Source organism: Gracilinanus agilis, chromosome 4 (assembly GCF_016433145.1).
Source record: "Gracilinanus agilis isolate LMUSP501 chromosome 4, AgileGrace, whole genome shotgun sequence".
Taxonomy (NCBI): domain Eukaryota; kingdom Metazoa; phylum Chordata; class Mammalia; order Didelphimorphia; family Didelphidae; genus Gracilinanus; species Gracilinanus agilis.
Window position 1 is genome coordinate 354,130,357 of NC_058133.1, and position 22,264 is coordinate 354,152,620.

Genomic DNA, 22,264 nt, shown 5'->3' on the forward strand with positions numbered 1-22,264 from the left:
TCCAAATTTACCAATTTATACTTATATAATCTTATATAGTCTACAGCTATATATTAAAACTGTGAAGATGGGATTAACTCTCCCCTCACCCACTTTTAGATTTAATCATCAGAAACATATACACCCCACGTATTCTTAAGTATGGGGAGGTCTGTGACCCATGTGTGTTATAGTGAGTGATGAATCAGAAATCCACTGACTGCCCCGTGGGCAGTCCTAAGCAAAGCTAAAGCTATAATTGGTCCACGTAAAGTGGACGGAAGGCACAGGAAGTGACAAAAAGAATGGCATTTCAAATGGGAGAAACTTCCTGTGACCAGCTCTTTCGCCTTCGAACTTGACCTTGAAGGAGCTCTGACTTAGAACTTCGGACTGCTCTTGGATTTTCCTTAGAACTACCATGTGGGTGAGTGAAAAATGCTGACTCCTTTTCCTGGCTTTTCTAGAGGTAGTAGCTTCCAGAGAGGCCCCTCATCTTGGAAGAGGCCTCATGGCTAGATCCCTTGTTTAATTTACCTCTGGGCCCCTCTTTGCTGGGGCCTCTGAAGCCCTGACTGGTTTGGACAAGCTGGAGTCATTAGCTTTCTCTCTCATTTCCTTACTTTCACTCTTTCTCCTTTTGTAAATAAACTCCCATAAAAAATCACCCTGACTCGAGTAATATATTTTTTGGTGACCACATTTTTATATATTTAGTACAACTTTTAATTTTTAACCCTTAAAGAATTTGAGCACAATTCTATAATATATTGACTTCTTTGTTTTCTCCAGCTGATTTGTTGTCAAGAGGACAATCACATTAAAAAAAGTTATAAAAACCACAGTTTTAGTGTTACCCCTCTTGCTACTGAAGAGGGAGCAGGGGGTTTGGGTAGAAGACAGAGAAGATTAGGGGGAGGGAGAGAGGGGGTCTTAAAATCAAACACCTGGCTGCCTCACTGCTGGGCCAAGGGTGGATGTTCTCTCCAGGATGAGGGGGCTAGTACTAAGGCAGGAGATGCAGAGAGGGAAGGTTGGGATGGGGTCCCATGAGAGTGGCCTTCTGGGGCAGGACAGGGCCAGTTGAATACCTCCTATAATCAAATGGGAGAGCAGAACAGTTCTTACATGTGCTTTTTAAAGCCCAAGAGGTTGGTGAAGTTGAGGTCTTGATCGCTCTCGGTGTTGGGCTAAATGCCAAAGTTGCCAAAGATATCCTTGCCTATCTTCACTTGAGGTAATCTTCCTTGTAGAAGAGGATCTACTTCCAGTGGTAAACTTGATGTTGAAATTGGTGATCAAGGCATGGATGTAGTTGTTCCTCTTTACTTGCAGGAAGAAGGACATGAAGATCAGGTCATCCACATTAACTAAGTGGATTTCTACCTCCTTGATGAGTCAGACATTGGTCACCAGCTGCTTGGCATCTATCACATCAAAGAGAGGATCTTTGATGGACATGTCTTCAGTACAAAACATGTCAAAGTCATAGACGTTCACCCCCTCAGTAGATCTTGTGTTCCTTATACTACTGATCTTCAGGGGTGGTAACATATAGTGTTGTCTAGACCAAAAAAGAGGAGCATTTCAGGAGACAGCCACTCATCTTGATGTGTAGAATAATGTTGAGCGTATACTCATTGAATAGGCTCATCTGTTCACTGATGATCACATCCACCTCGCCCGTGGAGAGTTCCACCTCCTCCATATTCCCCTTGATAACGGTTACCACATGGTCTAATGTGTTGGCCAAGACAATCTTCACAGAGTAATCTGAGACACCAGAACATTTGATCTCAATGTCCTTGTGGGTCCCAGGTTTGGCTACAAACATGCAGAGGTTATCAATGCCTCTGTCTACTTTCAGCATAACCTTGTTATTGAACATGTGCCACTAATGAGACATGATGTAGAGTTGAGCATCTGTACCTCATTCTTGAGTATTTCTTCATAGAACCCAAAGTGACCATAGAAGTCAAAGAAATAGACCTTGCATGTCATGTTCTCAGCATTGGGCTTCTCATTGCTCCTTGGGCTATGTGCAGGGCATGGTCTTGGCTGCTTACTCCATTTTCTCCCCCTTCCCATACAGCTATTTCTTCAAGAATCTTCCCATTGAAGAAATCTTGTTGTATATTTCTGTAACTTATTCATTGTAATAGATGATAGCTTAATTTTATTTATGTTTATTTGATTTTGTTTTAGAGCAACTTTGGATCCTTTAAGAAGTCAGTTTAAAAAACATTGAGTCATGATATATAATTCACTGTGAAAGCAAAATTAGAATAGTAGGCAAAAATGATAAAATAAATGTCTCCAACATACAAGACAGTTTGGAATAACCTTTTGGGAAATACAGAATAAAGAGTGGGAGAAAATGGCATCAAAACTGAGAATTGTTCAGAGGTTTGTAGCTCTGGAAAATACACCAAATTAGCTTAAGGGAACTTATGGTATTTTTTGCTTCTCATAGTAGCAAGGAAATATTTATTTGTTATTTGAACCTTGGAATCCAATTTTTCAACATCTGAAAAAAGGTGGGAACATGAAAATGGCATATGGGCAACCTATGCTAAGAAGTTGTATAAATAAAGTAAAAGATTCAAAACTGAGCTTTAAAGTAAAATTGTTCATCCTTTCTACTATGGATTTTTTAAATCTCTTTTTTCTCTCCACTTGCTCAATGGTATTGCAGGGTTTGTGTTTAGAAAGTGAATTTAATTCAACTGAAACCTAATAAAATGAAACTATAATAACTGATTTGCAGAGGGGGAATTTTAGATGTGGAATATTATGTATAATATTGAACTTTTTCAATATGTTGATTAGTTTTACTAAACTTTTTCTCCACATATACACACAAACAGAAAGATTTTTAAAAATTGTTACAAGGCCTGTTTTCTGTGAGAGAGGGAGGAATACATTGAGAAATAAAAGTTATTTAAAAAGACGTAAATAAAAAAAATTTTTTACCTGAATTTAAATTATTTCTGTTTTGGTCTCTGAAAAAAAGTGTGTGTTTGTGTGTGTATAGTTGTGTATCTTTGCTATGAGTGGAGTTTTTGATATCTGAAGTCAAATGGCGGTACAGCTAATCACATGGAAATAGCTAGCAGGTAAAGGTAAGAGTCCAAGTAATATGTCTACAGTGTGTAGGTTAGGCTGGACTCTATTGCCTTGGTTTGCTCATAGACCTTTTGCAGAGCAAATCTTGGAGCATTTACATCCCAGCTTTCCCCACAGCCACCAAAATTCCCTAGAACACAAAAATTGCATGTTATTTCATACCTAGTACAGATCTTTGTAGTGATTGGGACTAAAGAACTCTAAAAATAAAGGAACTATGTACCTCATTCAAAATAATTTAGATACCCCAATCTGCAGAAAGGAAAAAAAAATTGTACCTTCTCTGCAAATGACTCTCTGTGGCTCTCAGAAGGCTGGCTATCTCTCTCCCCTAGCTCAGACCCTTTTGTAGGAGGGAGGTTCACTACCTAGTCCAAGGGTTTAGGACATATGGATTGATCCAAGTTAGGAAATTGGTTATATCTTGCCTACTTTCTTTGGATTGTATCTTGGGTACAAAGAACACTTCCCACTACCTTTCTTCCCAGTTATATCATCTTTATGTGAATAGCATTAGATAGATTATGCTACTTTGAAGGATGAAATAGTGAATCCAATATGTACAACAGATTGGCTACCAAAGGAGATCGATGATTAATTTATGATAAATCATTCCACTTTCTTAGTCATTGCTAATATTACCATTTGAAATGCTTACATGTGGTTCATTAAGGTGGCTAATGTAGTTCCAATCAACATAATATTCAGAGCTCTGAATTACAGTCTGGTGAAAAGAATGCATTTTCAGTGAGTTTGATTAGAACAGAAAGGTAAAGGAACTACACTGTGCAATTTCCTCATTTCTACTCAATCAAGTGTACTCTCTGCATCAATCTGAGTGATATCCTAGCCCTTTTACTTCTGTCTGCCATCCCAATTCATACCTCCATCAAGCATTTAGGATGCTGAAATGTCAGGGATAATTCATTAAGACAATGTGCCTCCTTTTATTTCTTAAGCCTTTATCTCTAGTAGAACCTTTTCAAATCAGAAATAGCTATGGCCAACTTTGACCAGAAAAAGAAAAAAAATTGATTTGTGAATACAAAAATTTGTGTAGACCGTGTATGTGTATATATATATATATATATATATAATAGACATACATTCTTATCCTTCACTAAGAATTGTTCTGTTGTTTAGAACAAGAGCCAAGAACCTGTGAATGATTTTGATCCTAGAATATATATATATATATGTTTATAAAGTTATATATTTAATCTATACATATATTAGTTTTATGGATATATAATTTTATACCATTTATTCTGGAACCTTTGATTGTAATTAGAGTCAATGCTCATTGACTGACTGATAATGCCAATACAGGAAACTTGTATGTATAACTATTAGCCAGAGAAAAAACTATTAGTTGGTCACTACATACAAGGTTGATCTAGTTTCTTCCCTGCATTAGCAAAGGAACCCGTGGTTCGGTTCATTTTTTGCCTGATGAAATAAGTCATTTACTCATCAAATATTGATTAAGTTCCTACCAATTACAAGCCTCCTCATTAAGCGTGTTCATAATTTCAAATGCCATCCCTGAGCTCCAGAATATATATATATATATATATATATATATGTGTGTGTGTGTGTGTGTGTGTGTGTGTATGTGTGTGTATGTATGTATGTGTGTGTGTGTGTGTGTGTGTGTGTGTGTGTGTGTGTAGCCTACCCTTCCATGTTCAATCTTGTTGAAATCTAAATTGGGTGCATCTTCGCCCACACACGTACAACCTGTTTTTCATTGACACAGGAAACTCCTGGAAGAAATAACTTCTGCCAATGCAGGGAAGCTCTTTTTCTGCAACTTAATAGTTTGAGAGTTACTTAGATCTGACAGGTTAAGTGTCTTTGCAGGTTACAGAGCCAGTATGTACGGCAAAAGTGGGACACGATTTGCTCACTCATTGGTCAGCTTTCTCACCTTTATGTTAAGCTGCTTCCCCATACAGGGATGCCTATATATGCATGCATATTTTAAGGATGGGATTTGTGCAAGGGGGACGGGACAAAAGGAGCCAGAGAAGGAGTGGCTGACAGTTGGTGACAATTACTGACAGTTGAGATTAGAGAGGATTCTTTTTATTATTATAATATGTACATTCACACTAAATATAATGAATGTCATTCACATAGTTCTGGATGTCAAAATAGTTTCTGTCCACTTGCAGCAATACAGGAAAGCACTCTCAGATTGTCAATTTAATTTTTTAAGCATGATAGTTAGTAGGTTGGAGTTTTGTTTTTTAATGTAGACCTAGGATTTTATTGGCATAGGAAACTGGGTTAGCAAACTTACACCCCTGCCATGCAGGCATCGTACTAGCTCTGAGAGATTCATGACTTGCCTAGGGTCACACAGCTAATATGTATTTCAGATGGAAAGGGATTAGAGTCTTTCTGACTTATCTCACTGCTCTGTCCTTCAGAATGTGTTGACTCACTAGAACATGGTTGGAGATACTAAAACAAAACTGTAACGTCCTGTCCCCTAGGAAAATATATTCTACTTAGGAAGCAGGGGAGGAGTGGTAAACATGAACACAGATAAGTACATGCAAGGTAATAGAGTTAGCAAATTATTATTTTAATAAGCAGATAAATTAATGAATCAATGATGGATTATTATTCTAATAAGCAGATAAATTAATAAATTAATAACAGATCATTGTTCTAATAAGCAGATACATTAATAAATTAATAATGGATTATTATTCTAATAAGCAGATAGATTATACATTAATGACAGACTATTATTCTTATGAGATAAATTATAAATCAATAACAGATTATTATTCTAATAAGTAAATAAATTAATAAAAATAAATTATTCTAACAAGCAGATAAATTAATGATAATAAATTATTATTCTAATAAGCAGATAAATTAATAATACATTATTATTTTAATAAGCAGATAAATTATAAATCAATACATTATTCTAATAAGCAGATAAATTATATGTCAACAACAAATTATTATTCTAATAAGTATATGCATTAATAATACATTATTTATCTAATAAGTCAATAAATTATTAATCAATAATACATTATTCTAATACACAGACAAATTGATAAAATAAATTATTATAAACATAATTTAATAAAATGAATTATTCTAATAAACAACTAAATTAATGATAATGAATTATTATTCTAATAAGTAGATACATGAATAATAATACATTTTTATTCTAATAAGCACTGACTTTTCATTTTATATTGGTCCTTATTTTAATGATTGCTTTTTTACACTAGGAGGATCTATTTCACACTCTGTTGCAGTCTTTATCCAGCACCAAATGCCTTAGCATTTCATCTACATCCGTTTCTGAGTTTGCATTTTTAATGAGACCTCTCCTTCACTAAGGACTGTTACATTGTTCAGAAAGAGTGTCAAGAACCTCAGGATGATTTTGCTCCTAGAATATTCAGCATACCATAGTTAGTTCAGAGGACCAACCTGTTAGAATTCTTTTAATGGCAGATCATAGGGGCATTTGTCCTCAACTTGCTGGGTTTTTACTCAAACATCACTCATAACTGGGATTGAGATAGAAGATGTTCTATTCTTTATCTCAGGCCAAAGAGAAATTGCTTTTGACCAACTAAAATTTCCATCAGTCATTTGCTTGCTCAAATAACTCCAAAATGAGAGCTAGGTAGTACCGCAGACTCATGCATCATCAGTATCCCTTGCTGCTGGGACCCCTAATTCGATTGGAAGGAATAGAGATGAAGAGCTCCTCTTAGAACCTCTGTTTAAGGAGAGCCTTTAAGCCATTCATTTGTTCATTTTCCACACAGCTTCACTCCTATCAACTTCTCAAAAGTGGAATCTCTCTCCCATTAGATGAGAATTTCCTTGAAGATGGGACTTTCCATTTTTTTTTCTTAGTGCTTAGCACAATGCTTGGCACATAGTAGACACATGATCAATATTTACTGATTGGATAGAGCTCTGGAATTGGAGTTGAGAAGAACAAAGTTTAAATATGGCTTCAGACACTTACTACATGCATGACCCTGAAAAAGTCACTTCACCTCTATCTGCCTCAATTTCCTCATCTATAAAAAATATGAATAATAATAGCATCTGTCTTCCAAGGTTGTTGTGAGAATATGAGACGTATAAATGGAGATTTTGAACCTTGGACTTCATCCCCCAAAAGTCCCTTAGTATTTCCCAAAATTCCCTTTAATCTCTCCTGCACCTCCACATTTGTGGGATCATGTTCATTATTGTTTTATAAGTTCTGTAGCTCCTCCCTCTCTCTCTCTCTCTCTTTTGCTCTCTTGAGCCGGCTGGGTTAGTACCTTTTTAGCTAGCTATTTTATGTTAGTTTATTATTAATAAAAAGTTATAAAATATAATACTTATTTCTTGTATATTAATTTTAATGTCAAAGAGATAATGTTTATAAAGTGCTTTGAAAACCATAAAGTGATATAAAAATGTTAGCTATTGTATTAGTGGTAGTAGTAGTCATGAATGTAGTTGTATTGTGATACTAGTAGTAATAGTAGTCAATATTGGTTTAAAAAAAAGATAGGACAGCTAGGTAGCTCAGTGGATTGAGAACTAAGCCTTGAGATGGGACATCCTGGATTCAAATCCAACCTCAGACACTTCCCTAATTGACCCTAAGCAAGTCACTTAACCTCCATTGTGTAGCCCTTGCCACTGTTCTGCCTTGTGTATAATTTAAAAAAAAAAAAAGATGTAAAATTATGTGATTTTTAAACCACCAGGGCACGCTGCTGATCAAGTGTCTGGCCCTATTTGATAATAATAGTCAAAAATGGTATATTTTTACATATGCTGGGAATTTTAAACTAAAAAAACAATGAGGCTCTTTCCCTGTGAAATAACATGGTTTATGCAAAAGACAGTCCAGTCATTCCTGACACCTTTATAGGAAGTTGTATCCTCTTGGTGATTGGTTTGACAGTTCATGCTTTGGACCTCCCCTGGTACTCCCAATTGGTGTATATTGTGAAAGAGGAGATGGACTCGGAGATCTCAACATCTCCTTCCCTACTTCATCCCAGTGGAAGTAGATCTTTGCCCATCCTGAAAGTTCCTCAGCTAGAGAAATGCGGCCAGTCTCATCCTTCTCTGGAATATTAAGAGATCAAATGTCAGGGAGCTATGGCAGCCCAAGACCAGTCTTGAAGCCAGGACCTTGGTAGGCAAAGGGGTTTGGGGATAATATATTCTTTCCCATATAAATATCACCAATCAACGTGCAACTCAGTATTCCTTTTTTTCGAGGGTCAGTCAAATTCTCCTCTCTGTGGTTACGCACTCAACACCAGAGCTGCTCTGGGGATAATGCCATGCTTTTTATGGCTCTCAAAGGGTTGCCTATCTCTCTCCCCTCCCCTTGCCCCTTTTGTGAGTAGCAGCATTTCTACTTTGTCTAATTGTTTAGTACATGTGGATCAATCCACTTGAGGATGCCAATTCTTCTTCCAGATGATTCCTTCTCCATCTGAGACTAGTTACTAGTTCTTTTTCACATTATGCCCACCTCATCTTCTTCATTGCCACATGTCCCTCCTGTTTTTCCTGGAGTTTGCTCATCACCAGAGGGCACAATTTCACCATTTTAGGCTTCTTAAAATAAATAACTAGAAGATAAGTAGCCCGGGCCCAACATTATTCTATGATATAATGGAAAGTCTCCTGGTTGAGAAGTCAGGAGATGTGAATTTAAATCCTGCTTCTACCTCTTACAACTTGGGTGACCTTGGTAACTTTCTTAATCTCTGTAAAATTAAGAAATTGGGTTAGATAGCCTTTAGGATCCCTTTTATTTTATTATTTTGATTTGTTTTTTTTTTAACTTTACCTTCTGTCTTAGAATTGATACAAGTATTAGTTCCAAGACAGGAGGATGATAAGGGCTAGGCAATGGCGGTTAAGTGATTTGCCCAGGGTCACAGCTAGGAAGTATCTGAAGCCAGATTTGAACCCAGGACCTCCAATTTCCAGAGCTGGTTCTCATTCCACTGTGCTACCTAGATCCCCAGATCTAGGACCAGAGAGTAAACAATAGCATCCAGTAAAAAAAAAGAAGAAAATATTTAAATTGCTTTAAATCAAGAGTTTTTAACCTTCTTGTGTGTGTCATGGATTTCACTGACAATCTAACTCCAGCTAAACTGAAATTTGTTAAAAATCAACAGTTTAGGATTTTTTTCATACCAACTTCACACACTTTCTAAAGCTTTTGACTTGACCCAAAAGCCACAGGTATGAAGAGAGTCCTCCTCCTTTTCCCTGGAGCATGCTGGCACACCACAACACTCTTGCTATGTCTTTAGCTATTACAAAAGTAAAACAATTTCACTTTACCTCTGAAATGAAATTGCTCAATCAACCATATTCTTTGACTCTTTTGATGCAATGAGTCCAATTAGATAGAAAAAAAATGATGCTGTGGAAGACATTCTGAGTTTAGAATCAGAAAGCCCTGCGTTGAGTTCTAGCCAACATGATCACGGGCAGGTGTTATGATCGTTGAGGGAATCGGTAGAAATGATGTATTTGCTCAGAGGAATAAAGCAAAAAGCTCCAGATGTTAGCAGAGTCTTAAGCCTCCCCTTGGTTTCACCAGGTATAACCAGACTTCCTTTGGAATTCCCTCAACCAATCACAGTATGGTTCCTGAGGAAGACTAGCTTCCTGGTATCCACCAAAGATCATCTGATGATTGGTGAACCAGTGTTATGAAAGTATTGATGAAGATCAATAACACATCTGACTGCTAATATTAATAATGGTAATTAGTCACAGCTTCAAAGGATGAAGCTGGACACCTCTCTGTCCCTTAAAATTCCCCTAAAACTCCTTTGAGGCTGCCTTGTTGTCAGGTCAACCAACAAAAGGTCAGTAGAAGGTTTGAGTTTTGTAATAAGGATTTTACTTGAGTTGTTCAAATAATCAGGGAAGCTGAAGGAAGGGAAGAGGGTTTTATGAATCCCTGAATGAAATCTATTCCTAGCTCAAAGAATATAATCCAATGTTGAGGTTGGGCTGAGCCAGACCCACTGGCCTGCTGTAATGGACACTGCTTGATTGAAAAGAATTGGTTGGATAAATCTTCTGTAGTAATTTGTTGAATGGTGTTAATTGACCCTAAAGCTCAGTGGTAAAACCTGTAACTTCAAGGTATGCTCGTTGATTCCTGGCTTAATCAATAAATTGAGGAGAGAAAGGTTTGTCCTACCCACCTGGATCCCTGGCTCCAGAATGAGTCCCTGGGTTTGGTCTCTCTCTCCCTTATATAGGGCACAGCCCAACTGACGATTGGTCTCATGCACTGGCATGGCATCAGGAATCTCCCAAGATTCTGAGTGTCCAACTGGCAGCCCTGCCCCTGGACTTGGCTTCTTGCAAATCTTGCAAAACTTAACTTACACAGGTCACTTCCCATCCCTAGACCTCAGTTTCCTTTTTGTTAAGACAGGGATAATATTCCTTGTATCTAACAGGGAAGGTCAGAACATCCAACAAGATAATGATGGTAAAGCACTTTGTTGCCTTATAATTTAATACAAACATGAGAGGCTGTTATTATTCTTTAAAATCATCTAATTAAGAATTATTTTAAATAAATTAATAACTATTTATTAGGTTCTTCCTACATGCCAATAACTGCTTCATCAATGTCAGTAAGGACTAAATTCACAGAGAAGAGATTTCATTGTATGTGGAATGTCCACAGGGAAATGGCAATAGAAAAAAATAAATAAATAAGTCATCAATTAAATTTTAAAAAGCATTATTGCTGAAGATTCATCTTGTGACCTTCACACAGAAAACTAATACTTTTAAGTATTAAAAATGTTGCAGGTAGGGGGCAGCTGGGTAGCTCAGTGGATTGAGAGCCAAGCTTAGAGATGGGAGGTCCTGGGTTCAAATGTGGCCTTAGACACTTCCTAGCTGTGTGACCCTGGGCAAGTCACTTAACCCCTAATGCCTAGCCTTTACTACTCTTCTACCTTAGTATGTATCGATTCTAAGGTGGCAGGTAAGGGTTTTAAAAAAAAAGGTTTCAGGTCAAAAATTCTATATGTGGAGAGGAATGTGCCCTTTATCTTGAAGTATCCAAAGAGCATTGGCATGTTTTGTGCTCTTTGTATTCACTTTTCTCTTGAGATCTGATTATAATTCAAATCCTTCAATAATTTTCACTTTAATAGAAATGTAAATAAAAAACTCTTGATCAACAAACGTTTATTAAGTGCCAAGTATGTGGCAGGCACAATTCTAAGGGCTGGGGATTAAAAGAGAAGCAAATAAGAATATCTGCCTTTATGGAGCTCACAATCAAATGGGTGAGAAAACGAACAAACATGTACAAATACAAGAAAAATTGTTGTCTTCTTTCTCCTTCATTGTCAAGGAGGACCAGTGAAATCAGAGGGTGCTCTCTTGATTTGGCATGAACTGGATTTAAGTGAGGAAGAATTGCACAAAGTTATCAGCCATACTCTTGCTTCCAGAGTCATCAAAATCCAGTACAAGACAAAGTTAAGACAACTGGCAAGACAAAATGGCCCAGGGAGACCTTCAATATTTGGCCAAGCTTTAAGATCTCCATAGCGCCTGCTTCAGCCACCTCCATAACCATTAGAACAAATTGTCCTCCTCTGCCCATTCCTTTGGGAGAAATCTTTCCATACTTGGGCTAGGCATCCCCTAAGCTCACTGACATGTTTGAAGCCTATTGCTTATTCTCAATCTGGTTTAGCCTGCTTGCTGAGATGGTTTTTACCAATGTATGGCTATTGCACATGCTATAGCTTCTTGGAGGCATAGGTAAGAGTTAGGTGGCAAATGGACACCAAAGGAGGGCGAGCAGCCCTGAAAAGGACTCTCAGCAAGCTGTCATCACAAGAAGTGTTACTCCTTCTTGAATAACCCACATACCCCATTTATCTTCTTTACATGATAAATAGGAAATAATTTGCAGAAGGACTCTACTAGAAGTATGGGAGATTGGCAAAGGCTTTTGGGGATCTTAGTTGGACTTGAAGCTAACCAAGGAAGTCAAGAGGCAGAGAAGAGCATGGAGGGAAAGTGAAAGAAACTGCCAGAAGCAGAAAGATGAGCTGGAACACTGTGTTTGTGGAACATCAAGAAGCCAGGGGCACTGGATCAGAGAGTATATGATGTTTAAGTTTAAGAAGATTAGAAATCAGGAGGGAGGAAGATTACATTATGAAGTGTTTTGAATGCCAAGAAGAGGATTTTATATTTGATCTTGGAAGTGATAGGGAGCAACTAGAGTTTATTGAGGAAGGGGTTGACAGTCAAATCTTTGTTTTAGGGAAGACACCTTGTCAGTTGAATGCAGGATGGACTGGAGTGGAGAGAGACTTGCGGCAGATAGATTTATCAGGAACTATTTTAAGAACTCAGCCAGGAGGTAGGGCGGTATAGTATTAGAGGAGATAAGGGGATATATTTGAGAGAGTTGTTGCAATCTATCTTTAAAAAAGCATTTTACACAATTTTTTTCACAATCAATATTGTAAAGGCAATAACAGATTATAGAATAGTGAGCCACATTTTATCCCTTAGAAAATAGGAGTCCTTAACAATTAGAGGTGTCCCAAAGTAGAATGGATTACCCTAGGAAGTAATGAGATCTTTATCAATGGGAGGCTTTAGGCAGAAGCAAATTTCTATGCAATAATTGGATGGATTTTAAAACTTCTGAAGCTGTTTACAAATTTCTCTGATTCTGTAAGGTTAGCTTTATTTTTCAGAAAGGTAATTAAGTCTTTGAATCCTTTTAACATTTAAGGATTATATATATAGATTATATATAGAAACATATTTATAACCATATTTACACACATATATGTATATATGCATATGCATATATATTTTAAACTAGAGTTTTTAGATAAGCACTGGAAGGAATTGATTAAAATTTGGGGCAAGTATATTAAACAATCTGTAATGCCACCTCTTTTTATTACAGATCCTGGACAAAATATGGCCATTATCCCTTAGAAAATAAGTTGTTTTATGGAGAACAGAACAGAAATATACATTGGACATGCCTATTGGACATGAATAGCAAATTCACTGCTAATCTCCAAGTTTCTAGGTTGCTACTATCTTTTACGAAGTTATACATTTTTAAGTATTAAAAATGTTTCAAAATACACTTGGTTTTTATAAAGACTATGTGAATAAAGAGTCACAAATTGAGGCGAGGGGAGGAGATGGAAGTATTAAAGAAATGGCTGAGTTAACGTCTCTTTCAAAATTTTCTCTATATCAATTATCCTTTTGTTGTTGTTAAGTTTTTTCAGTTGTGTCTGACTCTTGATGATGCCATTTGGGATTTTCTTGGCAAAGCTACTGGAGTAATTGGCCATTTCCTTCTCCAGCTCATTTTATGGATAAGGAAACTGAGGCAAACAAGGTTAAGTGACTTGCCCTGGGTTACCCAGCTAGTAAGTGTCTCAGACCAGATTTGAACTTGGGAAGGTGAATCTTCTTGTCTCTAGGCCCACTATGCCAGTTAACTGCCCCAGGTGTCCTTAGAAGCATTTTTAATAGTTAAATTTTAGTAGCCCTCATTTAAATTTTTTAAAAAATTTGTTTATCTTTTTCCTTGAAGACTGAAATCTACAACCTTCCATACTATGAGTAGCTGTATAGATTAATTTTTCAACTCTTTGGATGAAATAGATTTCAAAAGGGTACAAACTATTGCCAGGATTCACTTTGTTTCATAATCAAACATGGTATATCTGATGATATCAGTTAGACAATTCAAAACATTTATTAAGTATTTACTATGTGCTAGACAATGCGGTAGAGGAGAATACAAAGATAAAACAAAGTTGCCCTTAAGAAACTTACAATCTCTATTAATAACATATTTATAATAGATTATTTGAGTTACATTCAACAGTTTAAAACAATTCCCCAGTGACTCTGAAAACACAGCATCCATTTTAGGATAGTAGCTATGTTTTATACATATATTTGTATAGTTAAGTGACACATTTTTCATTTTAAACGCCTCCTAGAAAAGTATTAGATATTCAAGTCTTTTCTTCCTTTCCTAAACACCCCATGTTCTGTGTTATCTATATCTGTTCTGCTTGTTTTACCTGTTTTTCAGCCTATATAAGACAGTTAATACCTATCTCGTCCTCTTATTTCTTTTACATTTCCTTCCCTCACAGGTTCCTGCTTCCTGTTCAGGTTCAGAGCTTTAAAAAAGAATTCAAATCTTAATTCATCATTCTTTATGGACAGACACATCATCTATTAACAAAAAAAAATCAGCCAGTGCTCTGAAATTTATTCATCTCAGCAGTTTGCTCCTTTAAAGATTTACTCCCAAAGTGGCAGAAAATTAAAAAAAAAAAACAACTCATCCAAGTCAATTTTAAGTAATTACCCGCTCATCTGTCTAGGAGAGCAAAAGTGAATACTGCTTGAAGGGAAGGGGAAAGATTGATTTCAAGCTCCCCTAGATTCAACAGCCCATGTAAAATCTTGACCTAGCAGCACTCTGCCCCAACTCCCATCTGTTTATTTCCAATTTAAAATGATTTGCATACCAAGGACCGTTATGTCAAATTGGCTTAGGTGACAGTCTGTGGAGTGATTTTTGTCAATTAGTCTTATGAAACTCAGAGCTAATATGCCTTATCCCAGTTCTTGGAGAAAAGATGTCTCAAATTCTATCTTAAAATAGTGTTATAAATGTTCTCAATTAACCGCCAAACTATTTAAATTCTCAAAAAAACACAACTACATTCCCAGGGACCTCCGTTTACAAAAATAATCTCTGATTTAAAAAAGTGGGAGGGTTACAAATATGCAAAATGGATCTGTCATTTTAGTCCATAATTTTAATGTTTTAGTAACTGATAGAAGGGCCAGATAACTTGACTAAAATTCACATCCCATTGGTGAAGTGGAAAGGAAGCTGTTTTCTTTCTGCTATATGGAGAAATTCTTGTAGAATAAAGCTCTTTAAAAACACATTCAGAGAAGAGATAATCAGGTAGATAAAAAGCAGTCCACAAAGTCAGGAAGACAGACATTGGTTTAAGTAGCACTTCTAGTGTCTCTTACACAGTTCTAAGACCATGGGGAAGTCATTTGACCTTTGGGTAAACCTTTGCCTATATGCTTTAGTTGAGGGATTTTCCTTTTTGGACATTCCCTAATGAAATTAAAGGCCTCATTTCCTCCCTCTCCTCTTCCACATCCCCAATAAAAAATGGGCAAAGGAGATGAACTAGAGGCATGGAAGGAGGAATACATTATCACAAAATGGCTAATGGGCTGGTTTGTATTGCTTAAAGAAGAGCCCAAATTTAAGAATACCTTAACTCAACAAACTGAATCAAATGACACAGGGCATATTTTTTAATCTATAAGGCAAAAAATACATGTAGAATAAACATTTTTATTCTTAAATAAAATTATTTTTAAAATTGGGTGTCAATTCTAGATATCAACTATGCTTCATTGTCATGAGGAATGAATATATTATGTATTTGTTGGAGGAAATGTAAGTGAGAAGGGCAGTCCATTAACAATAAAGAAACAATAATATATGTACTTTTTAAAATAAACACATTTTGAAGCAATTATGTATGTTAAATCTTAGATAAATAAAAGAATTATTATATAGCCTCCATTTGAAGAAAAATAACCCCAAACTTTCCTATTCACCATCTGAAAATGAAAAACTCTCAGTCAACTAGATTGCCTTTTTTATTATACCCCTATTTCCAAAACACATATTTAAAATGGGGAATTTGCATGTCATCTATGTGAAAAGATTACCATCATGTGTGACATCTTCCATGAATGACCCAGAGTGAGAATTTGTTTAAAACTAAATTACTAAAGTAACTGGCTTGGGAATTTAGGTTTGATGGGATGTGGAAATGTACATGCATGTATACACACAAATAAATATATACATAGTTACACATACATGAATATATTTACGTATGTATGTAATAAAGGACTGCCTCAGCCTGTGTCTGTGTATATGTGAAATAATTAAATAAATGAATGTTGGCTAAAACCACTTTGTAGGACTTATCCTGGCTGGTCTGCCTCAACTCCCCTGATGGCCATCGGTCCATCATTCAATTTGACCAAGTGTGCCCCTACCACTGGAATGTGACCATTTCCAGTCACAATTCCAGTTAAAAGATGAAAACTTAACTCAAAATCACATTCTCTAAAATGCCTTTTTAATACATGTAAAACCCAGTGGAATTGTGCATTGGCTAAGGGGGATTAGGGGGATTTGGGGAGCAGGAAAGAACATGAAACATGTAATTATGGGAAAATACTCAAAATAAAAATATTTTTAAAATAAAACACCTTTTTATTAATAGTTTGTTTATTCTGTGTGAGAACAAGCCTGAGGTTCTAATTTTGGATATATGATCCACACATTAAAGAAATGTATGGCTAGGGAGGAGCCCCAGGATGAGAATTCTGAAAATAAAATAAAATAAAGTTAATCGTGGTAGTCTATGATTCTTTGGCACCACCCTCTCACCTCCATAAACACTGGCTTCTTCTGCTTTTCCAATTTTTCTCCGTCAGGTTCCAAAAGGCATGATGATACTAGTCCTACTGGTTGGGGGGCAGAAAAGAAAAATTTGATGGAGAGTCACAAGAGAGTGGATAGAGAAGAATGATGGGAAACAAATTCAGTATTACTTTCCTCTAGGACTGGCAACCACTTTATAATCAGAATGCTAAACTATATCACGACGGGGAGTGTGAGTTGCAGCCAGTTCCAGCTTCACCTGTGATACGTTTTGTTCTTATCAGGCTGCCTACATAGGGCCAAAGTAGTCATTTTAGAAATGGAAAAATTAGGTTATTCTAGAGAGGACTGGGGTGGGGGCTGGGGACTAACCCATAACAATCAAGCTAATCATTTCTCTGAAAATACCAATCAATTCTGTCTGAGAAGAAAAAAAGAAATCTAGAGGCCTCACATAGACAACCTAAGTAAATTCACCTGTTTTTCAATGTCATTTTAATCACAATAATTTAATGTGATCGAAATTGTCTTTTGAATAAGTTAAAGAGATTGTTGCCTCTAACATGATGCATCATGATGATGAAGTGGTTATTATTTATGACAAAACAACAACAAAAATCTTGTACTGGAGACAAGGCAATAAGAAAGAGATGATGTCCGTATCACATACTGATATCCTGGCAGAGGACCATAAAGCAAAAAGTGTGGATGGTGGTCACCTCTTGGGGGTGGGGGGAGTATGCCCCTACTCCAATTTTAGTGCCGTGGGGCAAAGCCCTGTTTGATCCTTGCTAGTTGTGGTGTTTCACAAAATATATTAGAAAGTGTATTGTAGGAATCAGAGGATCGAGTTCAATTTTAGACTCCATCAGCTGCTAGATGTGTGACTTTCAAAAAGTCATGTAACCTCTCTAAGTCTCAGTTTCTTCCTCTGCAAAATAGAGAAAGTAATATGTATTTGCACTACCTAACTCAGAGATGCTGTGAGAATCAGATGAGGTAATATATGTAAAGAATGTCATAACCACAAAATACATAAATATAAGTTGTTAAAATAAATGACGGGAAGTTCTATAGCAATTGATAATAAGAATGTTGACTTAGTGATAACATGTCTAGAAAACACAAACATTTGTATGTCAAAATAGAACTTTGCTAAATAAAAATTCATAGTAAAACAAACCAATAAAAAGTTGACCAGTAAAAAAAAGGGAAAACAGGTTAAAAAAACCTTTAATATCATCATTGACCCCCAGATTTCAACAATCTGGATGTATCGTGATGGGACAATTTGAAAGCTTTTTTTTAAAAAGTACTGATAGCTTTTCTCTTCAGGATGACATTTTTTTAATTGACCAGAACTACAAACCCTCCATAATTCTTTTTAAGCTTGGATGCAATCAACGAACTTTAACTTTAATTGGAGATTCAGGCTCAAAGACATCATCTTCAACAGCTTCTTCAATGGGCTTCATTTTTTCAGAGGCTCTCATGTATGGGGAGGGTGATCCTGTCAACATTTCACAAAGAAAATTGATTAATATAGCCTGATATGTTTGCGAAAAAACAATCTCAACCTCAAATTGCAACATCTTTCCAAATTGCACATAAGTCTAAAGATTGGCAATGGCTCAGCTTGGCATTTTGTTAAAACCTGCTATGTGTCAGGATCTGTGCTAGGCACTGAGGACGCAAAGACAAAACAAAAACTGGTCCCTCCTCTGAAAGGTTAGCAACTCTGCTTTGTTTTGAATGAAACAGAGGTATGAGGAAGGGAAATTGGTCCTAAGTCTGATTTATCTTTATCTTATGTCAAAAAATAAAAAACAAACTCCAAATGAGGAATAGCTGTGTATCTATCTGGAGGAACACTCTTGAATTGATTCTACTAAATTTGCTTGTATAATATGAGCTTTCTTAAATAACCAGTCTGGCTAGAACCAAGGCAGTCTCTAGATTTTCAGGCAGTTAGCTGAAAATTGAAGCAAAGCATGAACACAAAAAATAGATATAGGAGAGTGGGTTGTCTAAAAGTAGTAATACATGTGATTAGGAATAGCGACATGGAATTTCTAATAAACACATAAGCAACTGAGTCGCCAGTTCTGTTTTTGTTTTTTCCCAATTAGAATAAATAAGGGCAAAAACATTGACTTACTTATAGAGTATTTAAAGGTCTCTGAATAAATGAATATATTCTACAGATAATTTTTCAGACATATGAATATGATTATCATAGGATCAATAACTACCAGGGTTCTACCCCTCCATATAAATTAGGTGAATTCTTTACCTAAAAATCAAGGAAGTTATCCTCCAAGACTTCTTTGGCTTGGAGTCTAAGAGGCAATAACTATGGCTACTGGCTGGATAGCCAAGCTTCTTCTGCATTGATGTTGTTTCCTGGTCATCTAAGGTCATAAATAGATGCACCTACCTGAAATCAGTGCACTTAGTACTTGGCTGATGTCCCAAGATTCTACATTACACAATGCACTTATAACTAAATGTGTTAACATATGGAAGTGAGTCCCTCCACTGCCTTCTACCCAGTGCTGTATCCTACAATATCTTTTTTTTTTAATTTTAAACCCTTAACTTCTGTGTATTGACTTATAGGTGGAAGATTGGTAAGGGTAGGCAATGGGGGTCAAGTGACTTGCCCAGGGTCACACAGCTGGGAAGTGTCTGAGGCCGGATTTGATAGGACCTCCTGTCTCTAGGCCTGGCTCTCAATCCACTGAGCTACCCAGCTGCCCCCTCCTACAATATCTTTTTAAAGCTACAGCTAAGTCAACCAATTATTAACTCTTAGAGTAGCCTATAAGTGTAATTGGACCTAAACAACCTAGGACGATCTTGAGTAAGTCCTAGACTACAAAAGTGTTAATAACAGATAATGAATATATGCATTGTTATATGATATCATAAATGGACCATCGATAATATCAAATTCAATATCCGGATCAATTTAATCAGAATTCGGAATGTGAGCTATTCATACCACCACCATGTCATGCTTACAGCTCAAAAGGCACTAAGCTAAGTCATTGTGTCAGTGATGCTGTTAAGTTAAGAGAATTCAGCTAGTCTAGAGACCTGAAGAAAAACTCACTGTAGAGTTGATTTTGGAAAGCAAATGGTTGAAGCTAGTCATCTATTTGCTTTACAGGGAGCAGAAGAAATGTCATTCCACTAAAGGCATGAAGAAGAAATGCTATAATGTCCTTAAAGAGTATCAAATCAATACTAATACTAGCCAGGAAATACAGCAGCAATCATAGCAGCTGGTGATCTGCCTGAGTTGGCAGGGAGCAGTCAAGGATGGGATGGTTTCCTCTGAAAAAGCTCATGATTAAGTGGCCAAATATCTGAAAGCAGCTTTAGGGTGGCAAAGAGCCCTAATGCAATATTATAGGCTATCCACATGGCACCCCTCCATCTTTAAAGTGGCACTCAGGCAACTGAGAAGAAATGTCAGGAACATCTTCAAACAGCAAAGGACAATTTTGATATAGGGCAGTTCAGTGTTTACACACTTAATAAGCAAGTCTCTAAACCTCACTGAAAAAGTTTGCCTAGTTATGTAAGCGCATCAGTACTGATGGTAGAGAGAGCTTTGGATTAGTTCGAATCCCAGATATCAGTCATTGCCTATATGATAAGCTTTTTTAAGCCTTAGTTTCCTCATCTATAAATATGATGACTATACGACTTCTAGGGTCCTTTCTCCATCTAAATTTATCAGTCTATCCAGGACCCTATCCTCAAAAGTCCCCTGACCTGCCAGGTCACCACCTTGACATCCAGCCCAACTTTGCCAGCACCACCCAGCAAAGCAACCCCAATGGGGGTGCAACCCTGGCAATTTCCTCTGCTGGGGTTGCAGTCTCTGCCTCCTTAGTAGCCACAAGTATTGAAGACTTGGAAGAGAGAATTTTTCCCATCAAAGTCTTTGATACTCTCAAATAGGTCAGCATCTCAAATAGATATGGTTTTATCAAAAGAAATAACAATTTAGAACACAAAAGTTCTTTTCCTTTTTCTCTGATCACCTTAGGAAAAAACAAACTAATAGTGGTGTTGCTGGCTCAAAAGTTAAACACAGTTCTGTAACTCTTTGGGCATAACTCCAGATTGCCCTCCAAAATGGCTCTCTTCAGTGTGTCCAAGAATTGGAAATTGAGGGGATGCCCACCAATTGGGGAATGGTTAAGCAAATTGTAACATAAGTTCGTGATGGAATCCTGCTGTGCTATAAGAAATGATAAGCAGGTTAATTTAAAAAAACATGGAAAGAGTAGGATGTAGAGATGGGAAGTCCTAGGTACATATCTGGCCCCAGACACTTCCTAGGTGTGTGACTTGAGTGAGTCACTTACCCGACATTACCTAGCCCTTACCACTCTTGAAACCAACACATAGTATTAATTCTAAGAGAGAAGGTAAGGATTTAAAAAAACGCAGAAAAACCTACATGAAATTAGGAAGAATGAAACAAGCAGAATAAAAAAAAACATTATATACAATAGCCAAAATATTGTTTGAAGAATGACTTGTATATATGTCCACCTCTAGAAAGAAGAATTGATAAATAGAAACAAACAAGATATAGTTTTATATTTACATATATATTTTTGTCAAATGATGCTTTCTCTAATGCAGGGAGAGGAGAGAGAAAGGGAGATTGCTAGGAATTTTAATATAACAGACTAAGTAATTAATTTAAGAAATGAAAAATCATTTGTTTATCTTTAAATTGGATGTCTTACCATTTGGACCACTTGGACCCTCAACCCTGCTGTTGCACCCTAATCACTCTTAGACATTTTTATCCATGCTGCAGCTATAGCTTTACTATGTGTTTTATTTCTTGTTTTTAGAGTGTGAGATTTTAGGAAGCAGAGACTATCTCACTTTTTAATTTGTATACTAAGTAATTAACAGTGATTTTTACAGAGGATGTGCATAAGAAATTATTTTTCATTCGTTCATCAATCAAAAATTTGTTAAATGTTTACTATGCATCAGGCTTAAGGCTAGGTTCTAGGGATACAAATACAAAATCAAGCCAGTCCCTACTCTCCATGACTTAACATGATAATGGCTGAGTCAAAACAAAAGATTTCCAAAATAAAAACAGTGATTTCAGGTCATGATTTAGAAAACTGGGGAGATCAGAAAAAATCTAATAGATGAATTGGTAACTGACCTGAGACTTGAAAGGAGCTAAAGTTCCCCAAAGGAGAAGGAGAGCATTCCAGTTATGGAGGACAGCCTGTGCAAAGGCTCCAAACGGACAGAAAATAATTACAAGAACAAGTTTGGTTGGAGCCCAGAGAGTATGATAGGGAGTAATGAATAATTAGATTGTGAAGAGCTTTAAAAGCCAGTCAGAAGAGGTTGTATTTTGTGTCAGAGACAAAAGGGAGCCACTGAAGCCTCTAGAGTAGGGTAGTGAAATGCTCAGACTTGTGCCCAAGATCATAACACAGGAAATGGCAGGGACGTGCTGAGCAATACAAGTTTCCTGATTCACAGCGTAACAGCCATGTGGCTGCTGTCCCCATATGTCGAGAA

At 36.6% G+C, this 22,264-nt stretch overlaps 1 protein-coding gene and 1 pseudogene across 2 annotated transcripts in view; both read right to left on the reverse strand.

Moving 5' to 3' along the window:
• Positions 1 to 1,543: 1,543 nt before the first annotated feature.
• Positions 1,544 to 2,067, reverse strand: LOC123246551 (annotated as a pseudogene).
• Positions 2,068 to 17,899: 15,832 nt separating this feature from the next.
• BVES (blood vessel epicardial substance) overlaps positions 17,900 to 22,264 on the reverse strand; it is a 79,843-nt gene continuing 75,478 nt past the window's right edge. For both annotated transcript variants that reach the window (XM_044676623.1, XM_044676622.1), the window contains one exon: positions 17,900 to 18,194. In XM_044676623.1, coding sequence (XP_044532558.1) covers positions 18,085 to 18,194 — 110 coding nt within the window. In that variant the 3' untranslated portion in view covers positions 17,900 to 18,084. The remainder of the gene's footprint in view (positions 18,195 to 22,264) is intronic.